The 24741-nt window shown below is 36.8% G+C and overlaps 1 protein-coding gene across 1 annotated transcript in view; it reads right to left on the minus strand.

Moving 5' to 3' along the window:
• Positions 1–590: 590 nt before the first annotated feature.
• BBOX1 (gamma-butyrobetaine hydroxylase 1) overlaps positions 591–24741 on the minus strand; it is a gene marked incomplete at both ends in the record, with an annotated part of 39920 nt that continues 15769 nt past the window's right edge. Inside the window, 4 exons of the mRNA XM_080931162.1 lie at positions 591–751; positions 3240–3406; positions 5061–5257; positions 9720–9825. Coding sequence (XP_080787288.1) covers positions 591–751; positions 3240–3406; positions 5061–5257; positions 9720–9825 — 631 coding nt within the window. The remainder of the gene's footprint in view (positions 752–3239; positions 3407–5060; positions 5258–9719; positions 9826–24741) is intronic.

Below are 24741 nucleotides of genomic sequence, written 5' to 3' on the forward strand. Positions count from 1 at the left end.
CAAATTTAGAAAGACTAGATTTTTCTTTTCATTTGGCATACTTGGGGTTACTGTCATGATTTGAAAATGACAAACTGTTGGAATTATCAAGTGAATGAGGTCTCTGAGCATGGACAACAAAATTCTGCAATATAGAAAAAAACCCAGATATTTAAAAATATGAAGACCCTTTGAAGCATGCTAGAGATACGCAGTTCTGGAAAACAAGACTGTGTAGGCAACTGAGCTAGAACATATTTTAAGATGTTTAAATTTGAAACACTAGCTTTGTTCATGTATAAGAAAAGTTTTATTTGCCAGAAAGATTTGTTCGATACAAAACCTATTTGTAGGCATTTTGATAATACTCGATAATGCAAAGTCATAGAGCACATGCCACAGAAGGATGCTTTGAGACTGCCCCTTACCATGACATCTAATAAGTGATATTGAATATGATTGCAAGGAAGAATACTCGGATGAGAGAAGCTGCATTTTCAGTTTTAAAGAAATTATTATGTGAATGATGTCGATCATGATATGAGAATAAACAGGCTATAGATAATAACATTCAGTCACTGAACTTGCATTATAGTTTAAGGCCAGGGAATTCAGTTCCCATTCATGACTCTCTGTCTTAGAATACGAAGCCTTGACATCACCACATCCCAGTCAGCATAGGCTCCTTCCAGATGGCGGGATATCTCAGTTCCTGCCTCATAGCTACGACGTCCATGAAGCAAGCGCCAGTTGTCAAAGGTAATCACATCACCTAAGTAGGAGAATTTTTTTTAGCATGAATAATTTGTATTTATATGATTTACAAAGATAAAAATGATTATTTACCAGGTAGGAATTATGCTTTTGGTTGCAAATAACAAAAATCTCCATGTTCAAATCTGTTGGCCAATGTAGTGATTATAACTAATAAGAATAACTATATTCACAAAGAATTCAAATAACAAGAAAATGGAATAATCATGATGCTACTCAGTACACACACACACACACACACACACACACACAAAACACAGAATGTTTTTTTTTGTAAACATTACTACACATTTAATTATTTTAACTGATTAATTTTATTCTCGGACAGTTTTTATGTGTAGATAACACATTCTAGTTACCCCTCCCCCACCACACTTTATTGTATTTCCTTCCTGTCCTTACTACTGCCAACCCCCATGACATCCAGTTCCTTTTCTAAATTCTTGAAATCTGATTTTGTGTGTGTGTGTGTGTGTGTGTGTGTGTGTGTGTGTGTGTGACCTCTTTAGTTTTACCAAGGCCAAGTATAATTTGGGTTGAAGCTCTCTGTTAGAACTTGTCAGGAACACAACCATAGGTAACAGTTCTCCATATACATTACACCATTTAACCTTCAGAGCTTGACCGACTTTTATGAACATGGTTCTATTAGAGATTTTTCTCTGAATAAGGCTATGTTTTGCAAATTTACCAATAATAGACATTCTGTCCCAGTATAAGAGCTTTATGTAACTGTAAGGATAGTGAAAATTTTGGCTGATAGCCTATATTCTTTATATTTTATATACATTTTTTTTCCAAAAAGAAAATACTGAGAAGAAAGCAGAATTTCCTCTCATATGTGAGAAAACTCAAACTGAGGCATTTACCCAAAGCTACTCTGGCACTAAATGGTAAAGTTTGGATTCCAACTTCCATTACTATTTTTTGTATGTATTTTCTCAAGATGTTTTTATTTCATATGGTGTTACTCCTAAAATAAGTCTACTTTGACTGCATGCCAAAGGCTTTATGAAGTTATCTAGTTCTCTTTTTGTACTTTAGTATGTCAAAGAAAATTCTAAAGACAACTAACTCAATTGGGTTTGATATGTATGTGTCTGCAGTCCCATTTACTTAGGTGAGTGACGGGTATTGCTGAAGCCAAGCTCAGGAGCTAAAGATGAGGTTTTATGATATAGTGAGGAGAGAAAGCATGGAAGAGGAAGGAATGAAGAAGTTCAGGGATAGGAGCGATGTCTTGGTAATTAAAAGTGTTGCTGTTCTGGACGACCCTTATTTAATATGCAGCACTCACACTGTGGCTCACAACTGTCTGTAACTCCACTCCCTGGAGATCTGATGTCCTTTTCTGAACTCTGTGAGCATTATGTACTGTTTAGTGCACAGAAATGCATAAGGCAAGCAGACACGTGAAAAGGTAGATGAAATCTTAACAATAAAACAATAAAAATGTTCAACTTGGGCAAACTAGTGGCAAAGAGAAATTATGCCTTTTATTCCAAATGGCATGCGAATTTTTGTGATCAGATCCAGTTTTCAACATGGTGTCTGTAATTGATAAAGATGTGCTGTAGTCGCTAAGAAGGGAGATCTTATGTGTTCCCTTTGTGAAACCGATAGTTATGTAAAATAATGTACATTATTAGTTAACTCAATTTCACCACCCTATAATAAACACATATCTCAAAACATGTACACAATAAGCATTCACAATTTTATTGTGAATCAAAAAAATTAATAACAAGAAAAATGTTCCAAGTTTGGTTATACTTTAATCAGCAGACATTGTCCAAAAAAAAAAAAAAAAAAAAAAAAACTATCAATATTTCCTTATTCACTTCAAGTCACTGGAATGGGCAATGTCCTGCTTTATTTTAGTATTAACATCTTTTCTAGTTGAGTTTTATCAGTAAACATTACTCATGTATTTTGGAGTGGTAGTTACATAGATAATTTTGTTTAGCAACAGAGACGTTAAAATAAACTTCATTTGTATTCTATATTTCCCCTATTTTTAGACCTGACCCTTTTTAGGAGTGTGGACAATCATGTTGTAATTTCTCTACCATTTCTTAGAATCGAGGTTGTGCCAGGGAAACCTTAATATAATGCACCATTTGGTGTAAGGGAAGATAGAGTTCTTTCTTGGATTTGAGCCAGGGCTGCTTCAGTTTATAAAATAAGGAAAACCACACAGGTGACACGGAAGAGTTTTTATAAACCTATCAGGGCAGAAAATGTAAAACAGTTTTAATATTAAACATAGGCTTCATCTGGCCTAGCTTCAGATGATTTTTGGATAGGAAGCTCTTAAATTTCATGTTCTAGGATTTCCATGAGAGTTTGAATAAAAAGACTACTTTTTAAGTCTGGGGTGTCACAGCCTAGAAGTGGGGTTGTCAAGAGCCTGCTGGTCAGGCAAATCGGTTGCTCATTAGTATTCTGTAGTAGAACCAATCTTGATGTCATTTTGCTCCACTGACCTGGATTCATCTTGAAGGTGTACTTGTATTCTTTGCTGTTCATGAGGTCAACAAACTCTTTCAGAGCAGCGTAGAAAGGCTGAACTCTTTCGATGGGGACGTCGAAGACTGTATCTCTGGTTGCATTGTTGAAGTTGATGCGGACCACTTGGCCTTTATCATCCAACCTATTTTATTTAAGAGCCAAAATTAACATGGAGTAAGTGTCAATTTTTTTTTTTTGAGAAAGTATGTTTGAAATATAGCATACGTAAAAAGATACATAAAAAATATAGTGGGATGATGTGTTCCCATTATACATATTTGTCTGCTTATATCAAGCTGAAATCCCAAATAGCATTTTTAAAAGTAGTGTTTGCATTTAACTGTCAAGTTATAACTAAGACTCTTGATCCTTTAGGTGTGAAGGTCTGTGCCTGTCAGATGAGTGAGGGGTGAGGATCTCAGGGGTGAACACGAGAGTTGTACAGAAATGTATCTCCAAAAGTGAAAACTCACCTCACAGCTACCAAAGAGCAACTTAGATTTTTTTGGTTATTCTTATTGGTTATTTTATCTATTTACATTTCAAGTGTCACCCTCTTTAGATTTATTTTTATCTAAAACTTATTTCTGAAATTTATTTTTTCTCCACATTTTTCATCTATTATCTATTGTTCCAGTAAAACATCTATTTCTACCCATGAATTATATCTGTTCACAGTTTTCAGAATTCTCATTCAGGGAGGTTGACAATGCAAGATTCATCCTTAGCAAGTCTCCAGAGCTACACATCGCCTTTATCATCAGCTCTGCTTTCCTTTTAGAACATGCAAAGTTCTTGTTAAACATTCATTATAATTTGGCTGAAAAATTTAAGCACCTCCCTTTTACTAAGTCTAGGCTCTATAAATGTGGTTCTTTTTGTTTCTTTCTTTGATGTATCCCAAATACTAAGCAGTGCCTTGTCTTCAACAGACACTTGACTGAGGAATGAAGAATATGCGTAGAAAGACACAAAGAGAAGTTAATGGAGTATGTAAAGAAGAAAAAGAAAAAAAGCAAGCATTCTGATTAAGAATGAGGTTCATCTCAGTCAAGAAATGTAAGGTATGTCTCATCCTGTACTGTGAATAAGGTTTAAGGAAAAAATATCACAAAGTTGTCTATGTAGGACATAAATATGATTTCTGCTGACTTAGCACTTTATAAGAGCTGTTTTATGTTTAGTCCATGTGGCTAAAATGAGACGGATTCTGCTCTAGAGTTGCACATGGGGTCCAGCTATGGCTAACGAGCACTGCGCAATCTTCTAGTATGATCATTGTAGTGATGAGCTAGTGAATGTACCAAAACATGACCAGGCAAGGAGTCATCCAGCTGCCACAATTTTTGCAAAATGAATGCTACCTTTGCTAACCTGAAGGATGCTAAAAAATTTGAGCCTTGTGAGAAGTATTTTTGAAAATGAGGCCAAGACAAAATGACAAAGGTAAGGAGGAAAAGCAACAGCTTCTGGCTGACAGGACTCAACTTCTGGATCCATTTTCAATCATATTCATTCTTTTCCAGCTGTAAAAGTGCTAACACCTGTAATCATATTGATGATGACACAGCAGAGTTTGTACTTAAAAATGGAGTATGCATGAATTCTTAGTTATCAAAAATTCTAACATTGACTGGGAACAAATTTTAACTTTTTTTATAAAGCGAATCGAAATCATATTTTCTTTTTTCTTCTAGGCAACTATTAAGTCACAGCTTTGAGTGTAATAAAAGATTTCTGCTGTTTAACCCCTAGGACACTTGTTCCAGTGACAGGGAATTTATGAGACTGCTCACTCTATAATCTTGTGTTTAGATTGCACGGAGAAATCGCAGTAATCCACGCCAATGTCTGTGAAATCCACGAAGGTGGAGGAGAGAATACTGAAAGCCTGAGGGTTCTTCTCCTTGAGCTTTTGGCACACGTTGAACCCATCCACGATCTCAGAGTCACCTCCTGTGACTGTTTGCTTGATACAGTGCAGAAGCTGAACCTGTAAGGAGAGATGAGAAAGTGTTAAAGATAATGGCACCTACATTAAAAAAATCAGTATGTTAAATATTCAAAAGATAGAATGGTTACTAAAAATAGCACCAGGACAGGGCTATCTAAAGACACATCTAGTAGTGTGTTAACTATACAAAAAAAAAAGACACTGTACAGATTTAAAAATAAATTTTACATTGCCTTACATTTTAATTTTTTAAGAGGAGTGAGCCGTGTACAGGGGGGCTTAATGCTTTATATAGAGGAAAAATCTGCACTAGAACCAACTTATTCATCATCATCTTCTTCCTGTTCTTCTTCCTCCTCTTTTCCTCATCTTCCTTATTCTCTCCATCCTCCTCCTCATCTTCCTCTTCCTTCTATTTCTTACTCTTTTCAGCCTTGACCAACCTCCTTTTCTCTGCATCAGGTTTTCCTTTAGCTCTGTAAGCAGCTTCTCATACTTCTTCAGCTTGGTGGCCTTCTTCTCATAGAGCTGCTTGTCATCCGCAACAGTGTTGTTCCACATCTCCCCTACTTTCTTTGCAATTTCACCAATGGATAAGCCAGGATGCTTGTCTTTGATTTTTTTGGGCAGTACTCAGAACAGAACAAGATGGTTGAAGGAGGTCTTTTGGATGCATTAGGGTCCTTGAACTTCTTTTTGTTCTCCCTTTTGTTGGGGGGGATGTAAGTTTTCATTTCCCTGTCATAACAAGCCTAGTCAGCCTTTGGCATATCTTCAAATGTCCCCTTTTCTTTAGCAGACATGGTCTTCCACCTCTCTGAGCACCTCTTGGACAACTCTGAGAAGTTGACAGAAGCATCCGGGTGCTTCTTCTTGTGCTCCTCCCGGCAGGTTTGCACAAAGAATGCATATGAGGACATTTTGCCTCTGGGCTCCTTAGGATCTCCTTGGCCCATGTTAATCTTCCTCCGTCAAGCAGAGTCGCCCAGTGCCTGTGAGGCCCTCTCTTGCCCCGGCGCTGTCTCTATGGAGCTCAATGGGCTGCAATGGCTGTGAGAGCGGAGGCCAGAGTCAGCCTCCTCACTCTGCTCTGATGGAGAATCATTTTAATATGTTCATGAACTGAACAAGTCATTTTAGAAAAGTTATCTCAGCAGATCAACGAGAGACCAGGCAACATGGCCACACAAAAGATAACTAGCCACGTCAGCTACAAGTTTACCAAACCCCCAAAATACAACAAATACACAACTTTGTTCTTAGGAGAATCACAGTGGCTAAATTCTTTTGAATTTTGCCATAATGGAGCCACTGATTCAAATATTAGTTTAAAAAAGGGCAGTTGATATCTTTTACATATGAGTAGGCCAAATAATATCTTCTTTTGAATAGTTATGTTTTATTACAATCTTATAAAAGAAAATAGATTATAGAGTCTGACAATATTTTCACCACTAATCCAAAAGCTAAATATAGTCCTGCCATCTATAAAACCCAATTTTGTTTCACATAAATCATTCAGAATAAAAAAATTCCTTTCTAAATATTTCCTTATGGAAGCATGTGACTTTTGGCCCAGAGAAAAAAGTGAGCAAAGCCACATCTGTGTGTCATTTAAGATGTGTCTTCTTATCCTGATCAAGTTGAATCCTTACCAGGAAAGTAATTTTCCAGATCATCTCAAATATACTGAACAGAACATCTACCTTCTCTATTTGTTAAATAATAGATCAAACTTTGGTATTAAAATATTCTTCATGATTCAAGATGACAGTTTCACACTGACACAGACAGCCCATATATGTTTATCTGCTAGAACGAAAACAAGTCAGGAGTTCATGATTTAAAAACTATAGAAAAGCATTGGATTTGGATGCCTCCTTTGGCTTACTGCACACTTCATGGCTTCTTCAGAGCGGATTGCTTTCTGTTTCGATCATGCACAAGATGTCTTAAGTTTTGAGCTATGAAGAAATATAAGACTCAGTTGCTGTACTTGAAGAGTTTGTGAATTATGACAGTCACTATAAATAACCTATCACTTCGCATGTTGTGGAAGTCAGTAACTCCAGTTCTGGATCATAGTGGGGTTTACACATCAAGGCAGAGATGTAGGTTCAAGTCCAGGTTCTTCATCATTGGTTGTCCGAGAAAACCTTATGCTTCATGTTCTTGTCTAACTCAGCAAGGCATGATCAAGCTTGTCTACCCTAAGCGACTTCTAAGTGAATCACGTAAAGAAACTGAAATCTACGAGAAAGCATGAAATACCGAGAAGACACCAAGTTCAGGTCATTCTCGGAAGCCTTTGGATCATTTTTTTCTTAGGATTTCAGTTTTTAACTTAGAAACAAACTTAAATACACAGAAAGCAAAGCATAACTTAAAAGTAGGACTTTCATTTACCCCGATTTATTCTTTTAAGTTGTTCTGCATTCAACATCCCTAAGCACTGTTAGCAGACAGAATGTGCTGAGTGGCTTGGTTCCTCTATACCACATTCAGAACCAGCCTCACTGTTCCAGTCCTTCCCAAGCTCCTGTGCCAAAAGGTGATCCGAGGAGCCATTTCTCTACTGTCGTGTGGTTCAGAGAAATCATGTGGTGTTTTACAATCAACATGAGTAATTTAAAACATGTGAAGCCAAATACTAGACTAGCTTAGCTAACGAATTCTGGCAAGAACAATGGGTAAGAACCCAGGCACAGGGAACATACGTTCGGTTACAATGTTGGCCAAAAAGAATTTATTTTGATTTTGGCCCATTCATTCTTGATTAATTCAAGGATTGCCAAAGTTTTTATCTATGTCTGAAGATAGGGGTTTGTATGTGGTTGTTTTAGTTCAGTGCACTTTAACCAAAATCCGAGGGCTACACTGTCATTCGTTTTCTGACTTTTTTTTTTTGGTTTGAGAAAATAGTGATTTTTGTAAAATATGTGTTTGCTTTAGGCAGATGATGATTTGTAAAGATGAAGAGGGAGACTCAAAATTCTCATGGATAAAACTTCAATGCACAAGGCTACTTCTTTGGCAAGCAGTCTTGTGGGTTTGATAGGAGAGAATATCCAAGAAGAACATGGCTATTGTGTTCTTTATGCGGATGTTCTTTTATAATGCATTTTCCAGCTTTTCATAAGAGCAATCCACTTTCTCACCTCCTCAGTCTGGGCTAGCCTAATTAATTGCTTCAACAAATAAAACATTACTGAAGAGACCGTATGCTGATTACTGACCTAGGTCCCAAGAACTCACACATGCTTTGGCTTTGCTCACTGAAAATGTTGCCAGTTGTCATGTGAGAAAGACTAGGCTAGCCTGTTGGAAGATAATGAACTAGGGGGAGCAGAGTCAAACCATCTCAGCACCATCTAAAGTGAGCTGTTTCCTAGCCAACTTAACAGCTGACAAGAGCCAGATGACGGAAAACAGTAATCGCTTAGCTGAGCACAGCTCAAATCATAAAAACACATGTGCAGAATATCTAGCTGTTTATTGTGAAATTAATATTCATTATTATTATTTATAACTACCAGAGTTTGAGCAGCCTAACACATGCTGGTCAAGGACGCTTACCATTGAGTTACATCCCCTGGCAGTATTTTGTTAAGCTTTTTATTTCACATGCATTACCTCTCAGTTCAACTTTGTGTGTTTCATGCAAGCATGTGAGTGTGAATGTTTGCACATGATAAGGATGGAGCAGAATGTCAAGTGGTCTTCCTTTTCTGACTGTTCTTTTGAGCTGTTAAATTAATGAGGTGTGTGTGTGTGTGTGTGTGTGTGTGTGTGTGTGTGTGTGTGTGTGTCTGTGGTGTGTACACATGCATGTAAGCAGCAGGTCAACATTTTCTCAATTACTCTCCATCATATTTTAGGAACGAGGTCTATCACTGAATCTGGAGCTATCACTGAACAATTGGTGCCACTAGCTGGCTAGTATATGCCTCTGAGAACTTTTTTCTATTTTCCCAGAGGTGGGTTTACAGACACATACACACATTCTCACATTTCTACCTGGGTGATAGGTATCTGAACACAGGTCCTTAGGTTTGTGCAGCAAACACTTTTATCAATTGGTCAAGCTCAAAAAAAAAAAAAACAAATTTGAAAAGTTTTTAATTAATTTGCTGTTACATGGTCTCACCATATGACTGCATGCCGTATTTTCACATTTCATTCTTGTTTAACTCTTGTGGGAGTGATAGATGTGCAGAAAAAAAAATCCCAAGATATATTGGTGTCTTAAACATCTGTCTTAGCAAAGCAAAGTATTCCAATAGTCATGTCCAAGAAGATGAATGAAAATGTCCCTTTCCCTTTAAAAAGGGAGGACATTCAGAACTTAGGCCCAAGGTGTTTGGGAATTCAGATTGTGCTTCAGAAACAAAGATGGAAAAAAGACATATCCAGTAGTGAGATATATAATCTAGACTCAGCCCAGGTGAACATTTTTTTTCATTGGCCTGGCTTGTGGAAAATGTGTGGAAGCTCACCTTACCCCAGGCGGATGGTGGAGGGCTGGGTAGTCAGTGTGGAAGCTGAGCTTCCCGGTTGTATAAGCCACATTGTTGGCATCAATCTTGTCTTGCACTTGCCAAGTGTGTCTGAAAAATACAAGAAACATGTGTTTTAAAAGGTTGACACTAAGCCAGAGGAAATGTGTTACAATGCATTTGCTATGAGAGAGGAAATGGAAACTTTCCATTTTATGAAATAATTAACATAATGACTAACAGCCAGAAAAAGTTCAACCTTTCTTTCTCTTAAGTGGCTTTTATTTTGAACTAGCATTTCTGTATTTCTACTGTCAAAACGCTGATGAATAACACGCATGCTAGCCTCTCCCATAGGACTGGTAGAGAGGTACATATTGGGATTATGAGTCATTCTTTAAAAGATTAATCCATTTGATTTACTACAGAAAAATTCATACAATATAAAACGAACAATTTTAAAGGGAACAAGATAGTGGCATTTAGTATATCTAAAGAATTGTATAGTTATTCTAAAAACAAACACTCATTCTTAGCTAAAACCTTGTAGCTGTTTGAGTGAGAATGTTCCCAATAGGCACAGACATCAGAACACTTGGTCTCCAGTAGGTGATACTGTTTGGGGAGGTTTATAAGGTATAGCCTCATGAAAGGAAATATGTTACTGAGGTAGATTGTGAGAGCTTCGGGACTCACTATACTTGCAGAGTTTCCTCTCTATGCTCACAGTTGAAGATGCAAGCCTGGACCTTCCTGTTCCTGCATACTTGTTGGTGCTGCCACAGTGACCTTTTACCCTTCTAGAACTGTATGCCTAAATAAACTTCTCTTTCTATAAGTTGCTTTGGTCATGATACTTTATCACAGTAATCAAACTTCAGCAGTTTAAAGTTCTTACCTACAGTTTCTACTTATTTTGTTCTCTAGATCTTTGAGAATCACTGATCAGCTTTCTGTCTTGCATGTTTACCTATTTTTAATATTTACTGCACATGAGACTATGAGACTGTATATTGTTTGTCCTTTTGTGTCTGTCTTTTTTCACTCTGCATAATGTTTTTAGGTTTCATTCACCGTGGTTTTTTTTGAAGATTTATTTATTTTATGTGACTATAATGTCACTGTCTTTAGACACACTAGAAGAGAGCATCAGATCCCATAACAGATGGTTGTGAGCCACCATGTGGTTGCTGAGAATTGAACTCAGGAGCTCTGGAAGAACAGTCAGTGTTCTTAACCTCTGAGCCATCTCTCCAGCCCCCTCATTCACAGTGTTAAGGCACATGTTTTCATATCATTTAAATATCATTTCATACCACCTTTAAGGCTGATAACACTCTACTGTATGGTGCTGGATGGTTGAATTCTGCACTGCTTAAATGGAAAGAGTACAGTGTGTTTCTCTATTTTTCATTAATTTCATCCCATTTAGGCTGTTTCTACTTTTTGGTTGTTACAAATAGTGCAGATCTGGATATACATGTGATTATATATGTACAAATAAATATGGGTTTATTCGAGTATCTGTTTCTAATTTAAAAAAATATATTCGTAAAAGTAAAATAGAAGATCAAATAGTTGTTCTGTGCAATACTATTTGAGGAATGGTCAAACTATTTTCCATAAAAGACTTACCATTTTAATTCTGACTGGCAATGTTTCAGATTTTTCAAGTCCATCACACCTACTACACATTACAGTGCCTAATTTATGAAAACTATTATTATAGTCTCCTCAGTTAATGTTAATTTGGTTTTGATTTATATGTTCCTAATGACCAATTATAACTTGTGTGTCTTTGTAGAATCATCTATGCAAATCTCATTTCTATTAATTTATTTATTTCATAAAATATTATTATAGCTCACAAAATTTGTTACATAACGATATAGCAAATCTCATTTTTAAATTGACATATTATTGTTGAATCATAATAGTTTCCTATATAGCTAGAATACTAGAGTATTGATTAACTTCATTTGTGAAAACTTTCATATATTCTATAGGCCTTTTCCATTTAAATTATAATTTAAAAATATTTGTTTTTACTATATATATATACATATAGGTGTGTGTGTATGGATATGGATATGTACAATGTATTTATGACTATGTGTACCATGTGCATGCAGTGCCTTTAGGGCCAGAAGAGAGTATCAGATTCCCTTGAACAGATGCTACTGAATAACAGTAACAGATCTGGAATTATAGGTTGTTAGGTAAAATTAACATCTTATTGATATTACAAGTTTTAATAAGAATACTAGATGTTCTTTCATTCATTTAAGATAATTTATTTTAGGGATTTTCATATTTTGACTGTATGATTTTTCTTCTTGGTGTATTATATTAGATATTTTATTCATCTGGATTTTATCTCAAAGTCAGTTCTCTTAATTTACTTTGCAGATTGCTTATTGCATCTATATGTAGACACAATTAAGCTTTACTTGTTCATCGTGTACTCTGCATCTTTGATGCTCTAAATTAGTAGTTGTGGTAGCAGCTTTTGTAGATTTCCTTTTCCTTCCTTCCTTCCTTCCTTCTTTCTTCCTACAAATTTACTTTATCTATCTATCTATCTATCTATCTATCTATCTATCTATCCATTTATCTAACTATCATCTACTTACCTACCTACTTATCATATATTGTTTTATTGTGCATATCATTATCTATCATGGATTTACATGTTTATTTATAGTTTACCTAACTATCATTTACCGTCTATCAGTATGTATGTATGTATGTATGTATGTATGTATGTATCTTCTATCTTTATCTATCCATATCTTATTTATCTGAAACGACCAAACTATATTTAAAAGTGGCGATAAAAGCTAGCATTCTTGGTCTACTCTTGTTTCAAATGAAAAATGATTAACTTTTATTACACTATTGAAATTACCACTTGGGTCAGGAAATAAAACTTGAAACTATTACACATAGCCTGTCATAGTCACAGTCATTTTTCTCCTCTCTAAAGTAACAAGAACCATGACTTCAAACATTATCATTTATTTGCATTTCCTTTACCTTATTACTCAAAATAAAAGTCCATCAACACTGTGCTTAACTCTGCCAAGAAAAAATTACATTTATTATGTCTTAAGGATCTTTCATTTTTTGCATGGTTATTATTAGTATATGTATGTATACATGTTCAAATGCATGCAGGGTCGCATATTGTACAGTGGCATATAGACATATGTAGAAGCAAGAGGTTTACCCTGGGAGTCTTCCTAATCATTTGTCATTGTTTTCATTGTGGAATGGTATGGCAGTTATACACATAGCTCATTGATTTGGCTTGTCTAGTTAGCTTGCATGCTCATGGAAACCCCTGTCTCTACTTTCTATGCACTAGAATTGTATACAAGCCACAATGCCCACACAACATTTTCCTGGGTGTTGGATCTAAACTCTGGTCTTTATGTTTACACAGTAAGTCTTTTATATGCAGAGCTGCCATCCTTGACCATCTTTAAAATTTCTTAATCTACAGGTTGTATCTTCAAACCATTCTCTCAGTCTAGTGTTTGAAAACTAGTTTGAAAAAACTAGTTTGAAAAAAGTCTAGTTTCCTGAAGAAATACAGGATTTTGACCTAGAAAGCATTTCAGTTTGGACTTGAGATTCATGCTTCAATTCAGTGCATTCTGCTGCTTTTGGTACCTCTAGGATACTAATGGATAAATGCAAATGCTTAGTATCTAAAGCAAAAGCATAAATTGACTTAGGAAATGTACAGCAAGATACTCAATGTCTGGCTTTCTTTGGGGTACAGCTTTGTCTGCATCATTAGTGAATATTCATTGTTAATTTAGTGAGGCAGTGGGAGATGGCAATGTGATGGGAGATGGGGTCCCAATTTCAGAATATTTGAGTTTAAGAGATCCACGGTATGGTGTGGGATCAATAATTATGAGCTTTAGAAATAGACTCAACTAGTTTCCATTCCATGATGTAACTTCTTTCTAAAGAACACATTGAGCTTATATGACCCACAACAAAGCACAAACAGCCATGCAGGTGGCAGTTCAGAACAAGTGGCTTTAGAAAGCTATGAGTTATAGTGTTGAAACTGAGATTCAAAATTCTAAGATCAGGTTTTTAGAGCATCTTTCCTTTTCACTGTTATTTTTATTTTCAAGTTTAAACTCATATGAAACTAGTAACAGAGCATTAACAAGTTTCTTATGAAGAAAACATTATAAGCCGTAAGACAACAGAATACTGACATCGTCCTCCAGGTAGGTATGGCTTCCCCAAAACAGAAAGTAGTATATTTTTCTATTGTTTAAGAAAGCTTTATTTTTTTCAGATATTAAAATAATTTTTACATAAAACTATGTGAATATATTTTTTAGTCCATACTTGATTTTTTCAAGGGCTTGACAGTATGCATTGAAAACCTAATAGTTACCATGAGTGTAAAGTACATGCAAAACAAAACGCAACATGGAAATAGTCAAAGTCTTCTTGTTTTGTAAATATATATTTTTTTGTTTTCTTTATTTCTTGGACTTCATACAGTCTGTGAGTTGTTTCTGGGGGAGTGCAAGCTTCTGGGGTTAAAATCTGTACATTTATCTTTGTTTTGTGAAATAAAGTCGTTTAAAAAAAAAGAAAGTTTTATTTTAGCTAGACATGGTGGTATACATCTTTAATCTCAGGACTTTAAAATCAAAATCTTTGAGTTCAAGGTCAGCTTGTGCTACATAATGAGACCATTTTTAAAAAAGATTTATTTTTATTATTTTTGTGCACATGCATATGGGTGCTTGTGCATGCAGGGACCTAGAGATACCAAAAACGATGTGAGATTCTCTGGAGATAGAGTTACATGTCCTAGTGAGCTATGGGAGGTAGGTGCTGGGAACTGAACACTGGTCCTTTGAAAGGGGAGCAAGAACTCTTAATTACGGAGCCATCTACCCAGATCCACAATTTTTGATTCTGCATATTTTCCCATTTACAACTACTTCTAATGAGTCTAGTTATCTTTAATGAAATGATTCAACATGTAAAAAGTAACCTCTGCCAGAAATAGATAAAAATTCATGTGCAGAATGTATACAACAGATAATGTGTTTGGGGGGCTAGGAGATAAAAAAAGATGACTTTGAAATTAAGTAAAGAGGGCTAAAGAGGTAGCTTCTCAATGGTTAAGAACACTTGCTCTTGCAGAGAACCTCGGTTCAGCTTCCAACACCCACACCTGGTGGCTAACAACTCCAGTTCCAGTAGATTTGATGTCCTTATTTGGTCCTCAAGTGATTGTGTTGTACATAGAGATAAGTAGGTGCTCACATGTGTGTATCTGCACAAAAACACAGGAAACAAATGAATAAGTAACATTAAACACAGAAAGAATGAAGTGAGGTAAGAGAAAGGAAGAGAGTAGGAAGGCAGTAAGGAAGACTGAACCTATGAATGATGGGACTTCCATAAGATGAAACTCAAGACAAAAGAACAGAATTAGTAGAAAATTTTCAAGAAAAAAAACCATGATATTTTAAAGGAATACTCGTAACTGCTCATTGAAGAACTGACCTCAGAACAACCCACACCAAAAAAAAAAAAAAAAAAAAAAAAAAAAAAAAAAAAAAGGCCAGACTTTAAAGAAAAAAAACCTTACTGTCCAGGTAGAGATACTTTATTACTCATAAGGAAAATAAATTTTGATTACCAATAAAACTCTCCTGACTTGTTAAACATGATGTAAACCAAGAATTCTTTATTTAGCCAGGCCAATTTTCAAGTAGAAGGAAAAGTCTTAAGCTGCTGTCAACATTCAAGAATCCAAAGAATATTGTTCCCGTGGGTCTTTCCTGAGAAATTTACAAGAGGCTGGGTTTCAGACAGGCCAAATAAATACAGGCCCAGTGACATAAGACTTGGACTAAGCAACAAATTTATGTTTATTCAAACTAATGACAGCACACAAAAAACAGATAAAAACAAACAAACAAATCCAGGGAATTGAGAATGTGAGTAGCCATGCCAAGGAAACTACACCAGGACTGAAGACAGTACACCAGGAAAGCAAAGACAAAAACACTGTGATCCTAAAGCTTTGGTTTTGCTTAAGACATGTGGTTGGGGTTTGTGGTGACTATAGTGGTCTGCTTTTTGACATGGACCTTGTTTAAGAACATTGGCATGTTAATAATTAATTTAGCTGTGCATTTATTTTATGTGACTTTATGTTATATTATACCAAGAGAACTCAGTAATGGGGAACAGCTGGTGATTACTATGAGCTAAGGATGAACGGAAGGGGGGGGATATTGTTTAAAAGTACAAAACTGCTGAGAGACAGTTTAGCAGTCAGATGCACTGGCTGCTCCTGCAGAGGACCCAGGTGTGGTTGCTAGTATCCACATCTAGTGTCTAATAACTGTCTATAACTCTTAATTTCAGAGAATCTGATGCTCTTCTCTGGCATATATATATATATATATATATATATATATATATATATATATAACATAGGTAGAACTTTGTTCACATAAAAATAAGCACAACTCTTTAGTATTTTCACCACAGTTGTTCATGTATTGTAATATGAAATTTTTGGAGGCATAAATTATCAAGTATATACAGTTTGCATGCTAACAGAACTCTTCATATCTGAAAGGTGGTAAATATGTAAATTGATTCTTTGTGTTAATCATTTCATAGTGTATTAACACTGTATATACTAATTTTATAAATTTTTAAAAATTATACTACAATATAGTTCAAAAAATAAAATTTCATGGAATATTTAAAAAATGTTTAATGAAGATAGGTGAAAATAAAAAGTTCTTTATGACCTACAAATTTTTATAACTCTGCAAACATGCATGCCTTAGTCAGAGTTTACTGCTGTGAACAGATGCCATGACCAAGGCAACTCTAATACAGACATCATTTAACTGGGGCTGGCTTACAGGTTCAGAGGTTCAGTCCATTATCATCAAGGCAGGGGCATGGCAGCATCTAGGCAGGCATGAAGCTGAAGGAGCTGAGAGATTTATATTCTTATCTGTAGGCCTCTAAGAGAAGACTGACTTCGAGGCAGCTAGGAATAGGGACTTAAAGTCCATGTCCACAGTAACATACCTACTCCAACAACGCTACACTTCCTAATAGTGTCACTACCTGGGCCAAGCATATACAAACCATCACATTCCACTCCCTGGTCTCTACAGGCTTCTTCAAATAAATATCTGAGTGTATGGGGGCCATAACTAGCCATGACATAATAAAAAAGTGTATTTAGTCCAACTTTCAAAGTCCCCATAGTCTATAGCAATTTTAACAATATTAAAACTCTAAAGTTCAAAGTCTCTTCTAAGACTCACCCAATCACTTTAGCTATAATCCTCAAAGCAAGATGGGAAACCAGTTGGAATAAACTCCAAATTCTTCATCTCTAAGTATGAAGTCAAAGAAGATATCTATCTCCTTTTTCATCTTTATTGACTGCAACAGAATTCTTTATCCTGAGCTGGTTCCACTCCCTGTTAGAAACTTTCCTTAGCAGGTATCCCATGGCTCTAGCATCTTTGACATCTTGGGATCTGTTATTCAACTTCAGCTTCACAGCTTCTTTTTTGTTGTTCCAGTGTCTGGGATTCACACATGATCTTCTGGGCTCCTCTTCTGGGCTCACTTTTATAGCTCTGCCCTTCATAGCATTCTAAGCTTAGGTTGATCAACTCCACTGATTGCTACTGCTATTGGTGATCATCTCATGGTACTGGTATCCCCAATACTCTGGGGCCTTCCACTAGGCTTCACCAATAGCTTCTCATAAGTTTTCTTAATGGTGACCAGCCTGAATAGTCTTGGCCCTTTAGTGCTAGGCCATCAATTGCAATTGCGGCTGCACCTTCACCAATGGCTTATGTCTTCAAAACCAGTACCACCTAGGTTACTCTTACATATTACCAAATACAGCTGTAGCATAAGGTACAAATGTTGGCTATTCCTGGAATACATCCTCTTTGTGCTTTCAGAAAATACTTCCCTGAAGATTTTGCCTCAGTGATGTGTCTCTTCTAAATCACCACTAATTTCTTAGCTCCATGTAACAAGCATCAATTATTCCAGTAGTGCCTTCTCTTCTGGAATATAACTCCAGAGTCACATGGTCAAAGCTGCTGAGTTCTTCTGCTTACTGTGGCTGGAACATGATCTCCCTTTTATCTTACTAGCTCTCTGTTTTCCAACTCCCTTACTGTGTGAGCTTGGCTGTCCTAGAACTTACTCTACAGATTGATCTTAAACCCAGAGATCTGCATGTCTCTCTCTCTTGTGATTAAAGAGTTTACCACATCTATATTCAAGTTTTTCTTCACCTGCAACTTGCTCTGTCCCAGGTTGGCCTTGAACTTAGAGATCTGTTTGGCTTTATCACCTGGAATTAAAGTGTGTATCATCATGCCTAGATATAAACTTAGCTGGGTAGAATCTTGCCTCAAAGTCCTGCTCCCTTAATTTGTTATCTCCTAAAATGAACTATTTAGTTCTATTCTACTTCCTGGTGCCCTTTAATTCCTAAACCATATATATTGTTATTTTTCCTTTCTCAGCTTGATATGCTTGTTCAAAATGTGCTTCATGAGACTTAACCAAAAAGCAAAGTACATTCTGGGCTTTTTGGAGACTTCTTTCTTTGTCAATGAAATTAGTATAAATCTCTTTACCTTAGCCTCAGGTGCATTCTCCAGATAAGGGCAAAATACAGCCATGTTCTTCACCAGAATACCACAAAAACAGTCTCTAGGCCATGTACCGAAATTCTTCTCCACTGAAATTTCTTGGGTAGGCCTTCACATTTCAAATCACTCTCAGCTATAAAGTCTTCCATATTCCTACTTAGATAGCCTATTCCGCTCCACTTAAAGCATACTACCACTTTCAAAAATCTAAAGTCTCCGAATCCACATTCTTCCAAACAAAAGCATGGTCTGGTCTATTACCGCAATACCCCACTCCTGGTTTCAACTTCTTGTTGGGAGTTCTTCTGCTGTGAACCGAAGTCATGATCAAGGCAATTCTTGTAAGGGCAACATTTAACTGGGACTATTTTACAGGTTCAGAGGGTCATTCTATTGCCATCATGTCAGGAGTATGGCAGCATCTAGGCAGACATTGTACAGGAGGAGCTGAGATATCTACGTCTTCATCTGCAAGCCTCAAAGAAAAGACTGACTCCTAGGCACCTAGGACTAGGATCTTAAAGCCCATGTCCACAGTGACACACCTACTCCAATTGTGCCACTCCCTGGGTCAAGCATATATCCATTACAATGACTTATAAAAACAAAAATTTAAGATAGTGAAAACTATTTTCAATAATAGAAGAACTGCTGGGGGAAATCACCTGATCTCAAGCTTTATTTCAGAGCAATAGTGATAAAAAATAAACTGTGTGGTATTGAGACAGGAAGGCAGATCAGTAGAATAGAATTGAAGATCCATAAATGAACCCACACACCTATGGTCACTTGATCTTTAAGAAAGGATCTAAAACCATCCAGTAGAAAAATGATGGCATTTTCAACAATAGGTGCTGTTCTAACTGGTGGTCTGCATATAGAAGAATGCAAATTGATCTATTCTTATTGCCCTGTACAAAGCTCAAGTGCAAACAGATCAAAGACCTCCACATAAAACCAGATACACTCAAACTAATAGGAGAGAAAATGGGGGAAGAGCCTCAAACACCTGGGCACTGGGGAAATTTTTCTGAACAGAACATGGATTATGTTCTAAGATCAAGAATCAACAAATAGGACCTCATAAAATTGCAAAGCTTCTGTAAGGGATAGGACACTGTCATTAGGACAAAATGGCAACCAACCGAATGGGAAACAATGTTTCTTACAGAGGGGGCTAATATCCAATATATACAAAGAACGCAAGAAGTTAGATTCCAGAGGATCAAATAACCCTATTAAAAATAGAGCAGGGCAGAGGTAAACAAAGAATTCTCAACTGAGGAATATTAAATGGCTGAGAAGCACCTACAGAAATGTTTAACATCCTTAGTCATCAGGGAAATGCAAATCAAAACAGCCCTGAGATTCCACCTCATACCAGTCAGAATGGCTAAGAGCAAAAATTCAGATGACAGTAGATGCTGGCAAGGATGTGGAGAAAGAGGAACACTCCTCCATTGTTGGTGGGATTGCAAGCTGAAACCAATCTTGAGATTCCTCTGAAAATTGGACATAGTACTAATTGAGGACCGAGCTATACCACTCCTGGGCATATACCAAAAAGTTGTTCCAACATATAACAAGGACACATGCTCCCCCATGTTTATAGCAACCTTATTTATAAAAACCAGAAGCTGGAGAGAATCCAGATGTCCTTCAAGAGAGTAATGGATACAGAAAATGTGGTACATTTACCCAATGGAGTACTACTCATTTACTAAAAATAAGGAGTTCATGAAATTCTTAGGCAAATAGATGAAACTAAAAAAACTATTAAACTAAAAATTATTATACTGAAGGAGGTAATCCAATCACAAACAAAACAAAACAAAACAAAATCCCCACACATGGAGTGAACTCACTGATAACTGAATATTAGCGCAAAAGCTCAGATTACCCAAGGTACAATTCACAGAGCACATGAAGCTCAAGAAGGAAGACCAAAGTGCAGATGCTGCAGTTTTTAGAAGGAGGAACAAAAATATTCACAGGAGGATATATGGAGACAAAGTTTGAAGCAGAGACTGAAGCAAAGGCCATCTGGAGACAACCCCACCTGGAAATCCAGTCTATATACAGCCACCAAACCCAGACAATATTGCTGATGCCAAGAAGCACTTGCTGACAGGATCCTGATATAGCTGTTACTGAGAGGCTCTGCCAGATCATGACAAATACAGAGGCAGACACCCACAGTTAACCATTGAACTGATAACGGGGTCCCGAATAGAGGAGTTAGAGAAAAAAATTGAAGGTACTGAAATAATTTGCAACCCCAAAATAACAACAATACCAAACAACCAGAACTCCCAGGGACTAAACCACTACCCAAAGAGTACACATGGATGGACCCATTGCTTCAGCTGAATATGTAGCAGAGAATGGCCTTGTTGCTCATCAATGGGGAGAGAAACCCTTGATCCTGCCAAGACTTGATGAACTAGTGTAGTAGAATGTCAGGGTGGGTAGTCTAGATGGGCTGGGTAGGTAGGGGGCATCCCCATAGAAGCAGGGGGTGGGAGGATGGGATAGGGGGTTTATGGAGGGAAGACCAGGAAAGGGGTTAACATTTAAAATGTAAACAAATTATATCCAATAAAAAAGAAAAAAATTTAAAAATTGCTCCAAAGAAAATCTGAAAAGCCTTCATTATCAAACATTAAAAATATAGTACAGAGTAACAGAGTAACTTTTGTTCACTCCTTCAAAGATGTGATGTGCATGAGTGTTTGTGAATAAGTGTGGCTGTGTCTGTGTGTATGTATGTGTGAGCAAGCAAGTTTTAGAGCATCTTTATGTTTCTGCCTTCCCAGTACTAGGGTTACAGGTGCATGCTTTCATGTTCAGGTTTTTATGTGGGCTCTGCGGATTCGAACTGAGGTCTTCATGCTTGTTTGGCAACAACTTTACCAAATGAGCAAACTTCACAGTCCAAAATTCCAGCATTACAAACCATGTAGGAAACAACCCAAACTAAACTGTTGCAAAATAAAAAGGGTGGGATGTTGAGGCAAATCACCTTGTTTGCCTCAGATTTGTACCTGAATAATAGGGATAATGACTATTATAGCTTTATGAGGATTCACAATACTGATTGCAAGAACTAGTTTAATACTTAAGCCTTAAAACATGTCTTATAAAAATTACCTCTCTTGTCTCAGTGACAACAGCTTGTCCTGACTGTATAGGAACTCACTGCGTTTGCCACGGGCATCAGAGAACTTGAGGAGAAGTAGCTGCATAAAATGGCTACATCATTCATTTTCTCAAATGATTTCTAGGTAGAATGAGGCACAATTACTTTTCTTCCATTCATGAGATGACCTCATAGTCATGTGGTTTTACTGGCAACATCATTAACTACTGTGAAACTTAACACCACAAAAGGAACCCCAGGGACTGGCTCTTGGTATGTAACATGAACAGGGGTTGCAATCTCTGTCGGAACAGAGCTCCATGTTACCCTGTCTAAGAAACCCTAGTACTTACTAGAATACTCATTTTTAAGGCTTTCCTCCCCCTCAGACCTACAGTCAGTGGTGCATTTAAAACACCTCATTATGGAGTTCTGTGGTTTAGTCTTTTCAATGTAGGTTAAGATTAAGACTAAATTCAGAACTCAGACAAGTTTTCTTTGTTTTTCTCTCAAGTCTGAATCACTTCTAGGTTGGTTTCCATACCCCGCAAACCATTTTTCTTCAAGACAGACTATGCAGTCCGGTTTCCCCAACCCCTCCTAAGCTGTTTCTTGGCGAGACATTTCAACAGAACTGGTTAGCTTGTTTTTTTCTTTTTCCATTTTCTCCTCACACATCAGCAGTATTTTCTGGTAATACGCATGTCAAACAAGTAGGTGTTTCAAAGTCAGACTTGAAGGCTATGCTAATGGTGGGAACAATTTCTGAAGGGATGAATGCCAGGGACTGTGACGATTCCACTCATACTTCCACAATCTCCAACACAACCTAGCATGTCACATGTTGTTGGCCTGGTTTACAGATAGCGTTTGAAGGACCATCACAAGTCCAGTGGATCATGGGAAGGCTCTTCGGTCTTAATCCCTAGATGCTGTTTCAGTGTTCTAGCTCTCAGGATTCTGGCTAGTGTACTGGATAGACGTCCCACTAGAAACATCTATTTTTTTGTTTGACTTTATTCATTTGATGAGGTCTGCATGCAAGGCACTCTTACAGATGGGAAATGGGGCAGGGCCAGAAGTGTTTTATTCTCTTTCCAGCAAACTTTCATCCTAGGATCTCAAAAAGCATGGTGGGGACTAAAACACTCTAGCAGGGTGAGGCCAAGCCCTCAGCTGAGGAGAAACAGAGCTATGGGGAGTTTTAAAACAGGCTTAGTTGGACTTCTCACTTACAAGTAGCCCAGAGCGAATCTATGATTAAACTCTTTGTTCTGTGGACTAATTTAATACGGATGCCCTAGAGTGTTCAGATCTTAGTTTGTTTCTAACGTCTTTAAAAAAAGTATGTCAAAGTATTTATATGTTTTAATTATTACAGGGCCTTCGTAAATGTTATTTGGCAATAGATATAGCACTGGATAAACATCAACATACTGTTTATTTTCTTTAACCATTTTTTTCTCTCTGTGCCTTATCTTCTTAATTTTATTCCTGAAGTTAATTTCAGAATGCTTTGACTTTCAGTTTATTCCTCAAACAGCCTAACCCTCATGCTGTGTACCTGTGCAATACGCTTTCCTCGCCGAATAAATCATTTTTCAGGAAACAAACATCCCAATATATAAAGACTCAGTCTAGAAAGAAAGTAGTCAGAAAGTTGACCTTGCAAGCCCTTGCCCCTTTTGCTTAATGTTTTGATGAAGAATTGCTATGAGTTCCTCATGAGGTTAATTTTTTTTTGTTGTCAAGACAGCTTTCAAGAACACTGAGAAAGAAGTTTTAAAAGTCTTTGATCGATGGAAGTCTTTAGGCTTGAAAACTCACTTAGTGGGAACTTGTGTGTCAGACAATGAGTTGTTTCTGATGGTGTGATCCTGATTAGGTCCTCATTTTGAATAGAAAGGTGCTCAATATGAACAAGACAGTGATGTCTACATGTTTCAAAGATTACAGCAGGGTGACCAATTAACTGCTCAAACTGGAGCCTTTCCTCCTAAGTCTCTCACTTTGTGATACACAAATGCATTTATGTAAATAATTCTGCCCTGGCATACCCAGCTAGTTTATGTAGTCACACAGTTAGCAAGAAAGGAAAATCTGAGTGTTTTATATTTTTCCTTATTTGAGATCATTCAGATTTCTCAGTATTGTCTTAATAAAATTATAGTTTTAAACACTTCACAAGCTAGCAAATAATCAGTAAGGACAGCCTACAGCTGTTTTAGTTTTTTTTTTAAATATACTGAACTTAAAACAAAGACTATTCAACAAAAAAGTAGAAACTATTTTATGTTATAAATTAATGGTGAAGAGGAGAATTTACATTTCTTCTTTTCTCCCTGGTCACTGAGAATATAAAATTTGTTCATTTGTGTGAGAAGTAACAAGATGTTATTTTCTATTTTAATGCCTGGACATTGGAAGAAAGTACAGGGTTGACTGAGGGAGATTCTTTCCCAGCAGCTGAAGAGGCTTTTAGATGAAGGATTACACACCAAGAACAGTTGTTGGAAGTGAGGATCAAAATGCTTAGAAGTAAGTTAAAAAGACAAGAAAAGAAAAACCAATTGATGAACCAACCAACCAACCAACCAACCAACCAACCAATTAAATAACCAACTAACCCAACCCAAAAGGCCACCAAAACAAGCAAACAAACAACTAAACAAAACAAACAAACAAACAAACAAACAAAACCAGTCCTAAACAGGCTTGGTATGAGTTGTCTGTAGAGAAAATATGACAGGGGACAGAAAGCGAGCACCATATGTCCTGTGAAAAGAGAGTTTAGAAAGAGGGGTGTGAAGCATTTCTGAGCAAACAATGGTGCAAAGGACTATGTCTACCATCATCTTTTACATGCTGACTCCAGCACAGGCACTAAGCTGGTCCTAAAACCATAACTTGGTTACCCAACATTTTCAGCATTCAGGACAACTGAATGACAGTGGTAACAGAATACAGATGTCTCAGTTTTACTGTTCCATGACAGGCATGACAGGGAATGGTGTATGTCTGAGTTGAATTAACATGGGGGTAAGAAAGAAAGAGATGCCACATAATATCATGGTCAATTAAATAGGTATTTATGATGTCACACACACACACACACACACACACACACACACACACACATATACAGCATAGACATTTTTCACTTAAAAATAAAAT

The sequence above is a fragment of the Micromys minutus genome, assembly GCF_963924665.1.
Source record: "Micromys minutus genome assembly, chromosome: 17".
NCBI classification, from domain to species: domain Eukaryota; kingdom Metazoa; phylum Chordata; class Mammalia; order Rodentia; family Muridae; genus Micromys; species Micromys minutus.